We start from the raw sequence: 7,500 nt of genomic DNA on the forward strand, positions 1-7,500 counted from the left end.
TCGGTATGGGTGTGTTTATGGTTTGAAAAAGTATATTGTAAAGCGTTTTGGGGTTTGGGCCCTTTGGGCACTATAGAAAAACCCTTTTAATTATTATTATTATTATTATTATTTTATTATTATTTTTAAATTATTTTTATTTTATTATTTTTTAAATTAGTATTATTATTTTATTATTATTATTACATTTTAAAATTGCTTTTGTAGAGTAAATATATTAATTTTTATGTATGTTGTACCCCCCCAGTACACCCAAATCAAAGTGATACGATACACCCGGGTTGGGAAAATCAGGGTATAAACCTTCTAATAGAGGGGTATTTTTTCAGAAAGGGGTTAAACCCCTCTCCTTACCAACTATAAAAAAATGTACATTCGTTACGAAAAACCCAACATTTTTGTTATTCAAATTTTTTTTGTACATCAAAAAATTTTAAAAGGGAAATGAACAGTGTGTTGTAGAGCTTTTTTGCAAGAATTTTTTTCTTTTGTGTTTGAGTAAATAAAACAATATATTTTTGTTTTTAATTGGGTGTGATGTTTTGGTGGAAAATTAAAAAGGGTTTGGTAAGGAATGAGTTAATATTTCAATGCACACCATCAAATCTTTGTACTCCTTAACAGGCCTATCACGAACAGCTGTCAGTAGCAGAAAATCCCAACCCCTTTTTGAGACGCCCAAACCAGCTTGTCAAATGTGATCCCCGTAACAGCAAGTACATGGCCTGTTGTATGTTGTATCGAGGCGATGTCGTGCCCAAGGATGTCAACGCTGCCATTGCTTCTATCAAGACAAAACGATCTATCCAGTTTGTGGACTGGTGCCCAACTGGTTTCAAGGTTGGTCCGTCTAACGTTTGTTTTTTTTATTATTATTATTTTTTTTACATTTTAATCCTTAGAGCCATAAGAATGCTCATGGAGAAGGGGTTAATCCGGATAGCAACAATAAGGTTCAATAGTCGTGACGTCACTTCCCCTGTAATGACGCATTGTAACTTAGTAACTGGTTCTAAACTATAGGAACAACGGCGGACGTCCTTATAAAATACTTCTCCGACAAGCATAAAAGTGTATCCAGAGGAGAAAAACATTATAAATCTGACTTGTATACATTCTGATCACATAACATGTGAAAAAGTTCTAGCCAGCATAAAGAATAAAAAGTATCGATTTTCTTTGTTTAGAACCAAGCTGCTCGTTGCTGGACGGAAGTGACATCAGACTATTGAATCCTATTTCTTGACGTACTGTGGATAGGATTTTAGCCTATCTGGCATAAAGAGAAGTCGGATATATAATAAAATCTAGATTGAACCCAGGACTGATACATGTCCTTTGCATCGTATCATGTTGCTCCTATGTCGCTCAAAGGCTTCTATTAGCCTGACTAAATTATTTATGAAACATTTTTTAATGCCGACAATAAATAAATATTTGAAATTGAAATTGAAGTTAAAATCCAAAATTTACTTACTTTTTGCAAGCATCCATTTGGTTCAGGTCAGTATTGAACTAGACTGGATTGATTTGGTTCTTCACATATAAAAAAAAAAAAAAGCTTTCATTTAGCGCAATATCAATAAACGTGCTCAAAGAGCTTTACAAAGGATCACTGACCAACAGCAACACTTAATGTAGAATTAATGGGACATGACGCCTGTTGGCGATATTGGAATTTTTTTCCGACAGTGACAGCGCTTTTAACGGTCAGGTACTCATTTTACACCTGAGTACGATGAGAGAATGTGAGTAAAGGCTTTTTCCAAGGACTCACTATGCGCCGAGCGAGGCTCGAACCCAGGACCTTACGATCCGAAAGCGAGTGTCATACCACAAGACACCACATAGCCGCATGAGATGCATTATATCATGAAATGTAGGCCTAATGCGAAAGGTAAGTGTATTATCCTATACAAATCTACCAAACACTTAAACGGTATCTACTATACATATTTTCTGTGTCATCTCTAGGTGGGCATCAACTATCAACCTCCAACAGTCGTGCCTGGTGGAGATCTGGCCAAGGTCCAACGTGCTGTGTGCATGTTGAGTAACACCACAGCTATTGCCGAGGCCTGGGCTAGACTTGACCACAAGTTTGATCTTATGTACGCCAAGCGGGCTTTCGTCCACTGGTCAGTATTTTCAGTTCATTCATTTTAACTATATTTCCTTCATCATCATCCATCGTGGCTTGTGCTCTCGAGCACGTTGCCGGTCAGCTGTCTCCACGAATCACGATCCTCTGCGGTGCGCATGAAATCTGTGTTGCTTTTTAAGTCACATTTGGCCATGCTTAGGTTATTTAGATAAGTCATTCTTTGTCTTCCTCTTGCTCTCTTTCCTTCGATCATTCCAGATGTTACCAACTTTTCTATTCCGTCTCTTCTCCACACATGTCCCAGAAAGCGTAACTGCCTCTTTCTGATGTTATCGATCAGTATTCTTCCCTCTCTCACCTTCTCAAACACTTCCTCGTTCGTACACTTGTCTGTCCATGATACCCTCAACATTCTTCTATACACCCACATCTCAAATACCTCTAGGCTCTAATATTTCCTTACAGGTCCAATAATTGCCACCGGAATAAAACTGGTCCAATACGTCATCTGTTGGACTCTTTCATGAAAGACCTTTAATCTTCCACCTGGAGATGATATGTTGACTGGTGACAATACGCTTCAACAGTCGTAACGTCACTTCCCTCCTAATGACGCATGGTAACTTAGTAACTGGCTCTAAACTATCGGAACAATAGCGGACGCCCGTATGAAATATTATTTCTCCGGAGAGCATAAAGGCGTTTCCAGAGGGGAAAAAAAAAACATAAATTTGATCATGTTTTGACTTTTACACATTCTGATCACAAGGCATATGAAAAGTTCTAGCCAGCATGAAGAATAAAAAGTAATGATTTTCTTTGTTTAGAACCTAGATGGCCGCCGTTACCGGGCGGCGTGACACCAGACTACTGAATCCTACTGCCATTGGAATCTACTGGTCCAATCCATCATCTGTTGGACTCTTTCATGAAAGACCTTTAATCTTCCACGTGGAGATGATATTATGTTGACTGCTGACAATTATTGATTTACAAAGATCTGATGAAATCCACTTGGTTGCAATAATTTACAATTGCTTTACAATAAATGTTGCTTTACGCTTGTTGATGAATGGTTGACTATTGATAAAATCTGATAAAACCTTACTGAGTTGGTCGAATATGCGGATTCAATACCACCAAAAGTGAAATCCCCATAGTTCAATAAGTGTTAAGTACTCACTCATCCAGAGCACTGAGTCAAGTGGGAGTTTGTCCCGATTTCTCTAGCGTTAAACGGGTAGTCACAGTAGTTTGCTTGCTACCCTTTTGGAAGGATGTTGGTGTAATAATGATAATAATAATAATAATAATAATAATAATAATAATAATAATAATAATAATAATAATAATAATAATAATAATAATAATAATAATAATAATATACTCTTATAGAGCGCACGGTATCCTCAACAATGAGGCTCTTGGCGCTTTAAATTACATCAACACAAAACAATATTTAAAGCCTACATGATATCAGAAAAGAAATATTTTCAAGGTTTACTTGAAATCAAGCAATGACTTGGATTCTCTGATGTTCTGTGGAACGGTGTTCCATACAGACGGACATAAATGAGAAAAGGACCTTGTATGATTCAAAACACTTCCGTCGTCAAAACATGCAGAGTCTAGGTTCCAAATAAACAGTATTACTGTGTGAACAGGGAGGGGGAAGGGGATCAGATAGAACCGGGATTGGCCCCGGAATCGATACCGGTTCGTTTGCTTTGTGAAGTAAATACTTTGCAATTTCGTTTACAGCTCAGTGTATCCTTTTTAAAAATAAATGGTCAATTGGAGGCAGCATTAGACCGCATAAAATTGGAATTTATCTTGACTGTGCAGTTGGTAAAAGCATTTAATAATTATGTTACCCTCTGGATTAGACGTTGATCTATTGCAAAGTCTTACTTCACGCCTTTGCTAGTTCCCATAGTTCTCGAAATTACAGTAGAGCACACTAGATGCCAAAAACGAATTCATGGGTGGCATAAAACGACCTCTTGCTTGTATTCCATTCGAATCTAATTTCATTTCTCCTCATTAATTCATTAATTATGTATAATAGTGTGCGTTTTTAAAGTAAGAACTAATGATACATATTTTTTTTTCGGTAGGGATTTAAATAAATAGTGTCTTCAAAGTATATGAACTCAACTTTCCGCCAATCTAATAGAACAGCTTGGCTCAGCGGTACGGTCTTTTCTCCATACCCAAAAGGTACCGAGTTCGACTACCCTACTCGTTGTGTGGCCTTGAGCGTCACCTCGCCTTAACTCATTTTGAGGCGTTGCACAGCAGCTGACGCCTGGGTTATTCCAGTCTTCCCTTGGAATAGACCCTAAAGACAAATATCCCCTTGGGGATGAATAAAGGGTTGTTTTTTTTATTATTATAGTTTTTTTTTTTTTTTAATCCCATTGCCGTTTCGACAATAATTGAACTTTCGTCACATCTTCTCTAACACAATCCTTGCATTATGCCACTATTGCATCCAATGTAGTTTTTAGTTGATTTCTCCCTAAATTATCTGGCCAGTTTTTATATTGTTTACAGGTACGTCGGCGAAGGAATGGAAGAGGGGGAATTCTCCGAGGCACGCGAAGATCTGGCAGCTCTGGAGAAGGATTACGAAGAAGTTGGCCTGGATTCTGCAGAGCAAGGTGAAGAGGAAGATGACGCGGATGAATATTAATAACATGTCTGGTGCGCAAAGGCTGTGCTCAATTTTATGATTATAATACTATCATTTCAACGCTATAACTATGTTTAAATTAATTATTGATATTATAATGTGTTATGCTTCTTCGTCCCGTTGATTTGAAATCTGTATAATGTGACAGTGTCAGGCAAAGCAGAAAAAGAAAAAAAGAATTGAAGAGAAAATCAGCCAAAATATAACGTCTTCCATAACAGAATAGTTCGTATTGTCTTCCTAATTGTTTTCCCCAGTGACTTGAATTATGATTTTGCTGTTCGTTTGTTTAAAACGAGAACGTTACCATAGTCATAGAGAATTACTCCCAAACGTATTCGATATTCGTAAGAGTGGGGAGCCGAACATGTTTTCTGTGGGGCGGGTTGGGGGGGGGGGGGGGTGGGGGTCGAGTATAACATGCAAGAAAGTAGCGTTACTGCTCTCTTTGTGAAAATGTTATTATATGCTGTAAGATTGCAGTAAAATAAAAACACACGCGTAAAAGGTTGTATACAAGAGAGTTATTGTGTTGGGTTTTCTTTTTTTTTATTATTTTCTTTTTAAATTATTTTCTTTTCTTTTTTTTTCTTGCTTTATTTTTTTATTTTTTTATAATTTGGGGTGGCGGCGGGGGGTGGGGGGGGGGGGTTCCAAATTTGAAACAGGTTCAAAAGACGTCATTGTTTTATGTACCATGTATAATTATTTATAACCAGTATTATCGATTTGTGTGACCCACCGCCCCAATCTGGTAATACATACAGCACTCGCTGGATTCTCTCACGCTAGTGCTAGAGCATGCCGAAATCCGGTGTTCAACGGATGTAACGACTTATTACATAGATAAAGTCCTGTTACTGTTACCCATCTGGCTACAGCATGCCGTATTGCGGCAGAGCGTGCTGGAATTCGGCGTTTACTGTATGTGTTAAGGTGAATTGATGACAAACAGTGACTTCAACGTTCAAAAAATCATGATCAGGAATGGGTACTAAATTTTTGTTTCATGCATTTATAGATAGTATGCGCTTATCTAAGAAACTCACAGCATTGCCATCTGGAAGTATAGCGGACCAACACACAAAACTATGTGTAACCACGAACTTTTATAGTCTGATTCGTGCAGTTTAGTGAGAAGTATGTATAAACAAGGATGGCAAAAAACAATAACAAAGACCTGAGTGACGCCATCTTCGTTCTATCTATAGGAAATGTCATTCATTCTACTCAACAAATCGTATACAATTTGAATCTGACCTAATTCAATGTTCATTAATACGCCAATATATACTGCTTTGGGGGGGGGGGGGGGGGGGGGGGGGGGGGGGGGAGTGGCCAAGTGGTTAAGGCATTCCCTGTGACCCGGAAGGTCCCGGGTTCGAGCCCTGCTTCAAGCACTTTTGTTTTGCTCCTTGAACCATATTATTAACCCCCAATTTGCTCACTTAGTTAGACAACATGGGTGATTTCTGTTGACATCAGACATCCTGTTTGATGGATTATCTATATTCCTTCGTGGAATGCCTAGGCGACTATATCTTACGATGCCGTAGCGGAAGGGCATAATAATAATAAGAAGAAGAAGAAGAAGAATATACTGCTTTGGAGTCTCTTTCACCATGGCACAGTACCTGTATTTAAGAAGACGGCTGACCTTTCACCTCAAATCGATATTATGTCAGAGCGAACTAGGAGTTGCAAGAATTTAAATTTATAACCACAAATAATATGAAATTTTGAGTTGATTTCTTCTCGTTATAGTGGAGAATAAACAGGGACGGCTGGTAATAATGGGCAGGGTGGGCAAATACCAGCCTGTTTTTTCAAGTTATATGCTGTATTACCAGGTCCGAAATAATCTAATTTAAATTAGATAATTTCAAAAGTTAGTACTTAAACCTGATACTTCGTACTGAAATCAATTTGTGTGTATTTTTGATAGATTGAGAATCACCATGCACCCCGTAATACATAAACCAGGATACGCTCCTGTTCTTTTTTTTTTATCAACCCCCCCCCCCCCCCCCTCTCCCCAACCACTCCACTCCGCCCACATCGTCATCCCATCGTCACGTCGCCTGACGCTGAACTCCGAGTTTGCTGTCTGGCCTCTCTAGTACTAGGTCGGGCTAATTCAAATGAGCCCACCTTATAAACTAAATGCAGATTTTGGCAAACGTACTTTTTCTAATTTATTGCCTTACTTGTGCTGGTACCATTGATGTAATGACATTGGGAAGATTCCAGTATTGAATTTAATTTATTAATTTACTAATATATCAATTTAGTATTAACTTGTGTTGTTTTTATATATTTGTTTAACCATTTAAATTTATTTTTTTCTCGTTTTCTTTAGTGCTTCTCAAAACTCATTTATTTAAATTGTTTTCTTATTTGATTTTTTTTTGTTTTTTTTTTTTTTTTAACAAATTAATTTGTTCTTTTTTTTTTTTCTTCAAATTCTTAAAGTAATTACCGCTGTATTTTTATTGCCATACTAAATATTTTTGCAAAACAATGTAATTTTCTATTGCATTTCCTCTAATAAAACAAAACACTTTTATTCAAAGGTCACGACTAAATAAATATATAAAATACAACCACCATTTTGGTTTTCTCAACAATTGAATTAGTATACGAGAAATACTCTTCTGAAGGAGAGAGTTGAATTCTAAGAGGAAATAGATACGTTTAAAGG

General features: G+C 37.3%; 2 protein-coding genes across 2 annotated transcripts in view; both read left to right on the forward strand.

Moving 5' to 3' along the window:
• The window catches only part of LOC144957077 (uncharacterized), a 6,802-nt gene extending 6,501 nt beyond the window's left edge, over nt 1-301 (forward strand). Inside the window, exon 5 of the mRNA XM_078888043.1 lies at nt 248-301. Within this exon, the coding sequence (XP_078744169.1) occupies nt 248-301 (54 nt within the window). The remainder of the gene's footprint in view (nt 1-247) is intronic.
• Nucleotides 302-685: 384 nt separating this feature from the next.
• On the forward strand, nt 686-6,118 carry LOC144956288 (tubulin alpha chain). The gene is made up of 3 exons (XM_078886766.1): nt 686-840; nt 1,975-2,138; nt 4,661-6,118. Exons 1-3 carry the CDS (start codon nt 721-723, stop codon nt 4,797-4,799), a joined length of 423 nt encoding a protein of 140 aa, XP_078742892.1. The 5' UTR covers nt 686-720; the 3' UTR covers nt 4,800-6,118.
• Nucleotides 6,119-7,500: the final 1,382 nt, after the last annotated feature.

Source organism: Berghia stephanieae, chromosome 11 (assembly GCF_034508935.2).
Source record: "Berghia stephanieae isolate SIO BIC M18660-M18661 chromosome 11, UCSD_Bste_1.3, whole genome shotgun sequence".
Lineage (NCBI taxonomy): Eukaryota > Metazoa > Mollusca > Gastropoda > Nudibranchia > Aeolidiidae > Berghia > Berghia stephanieae.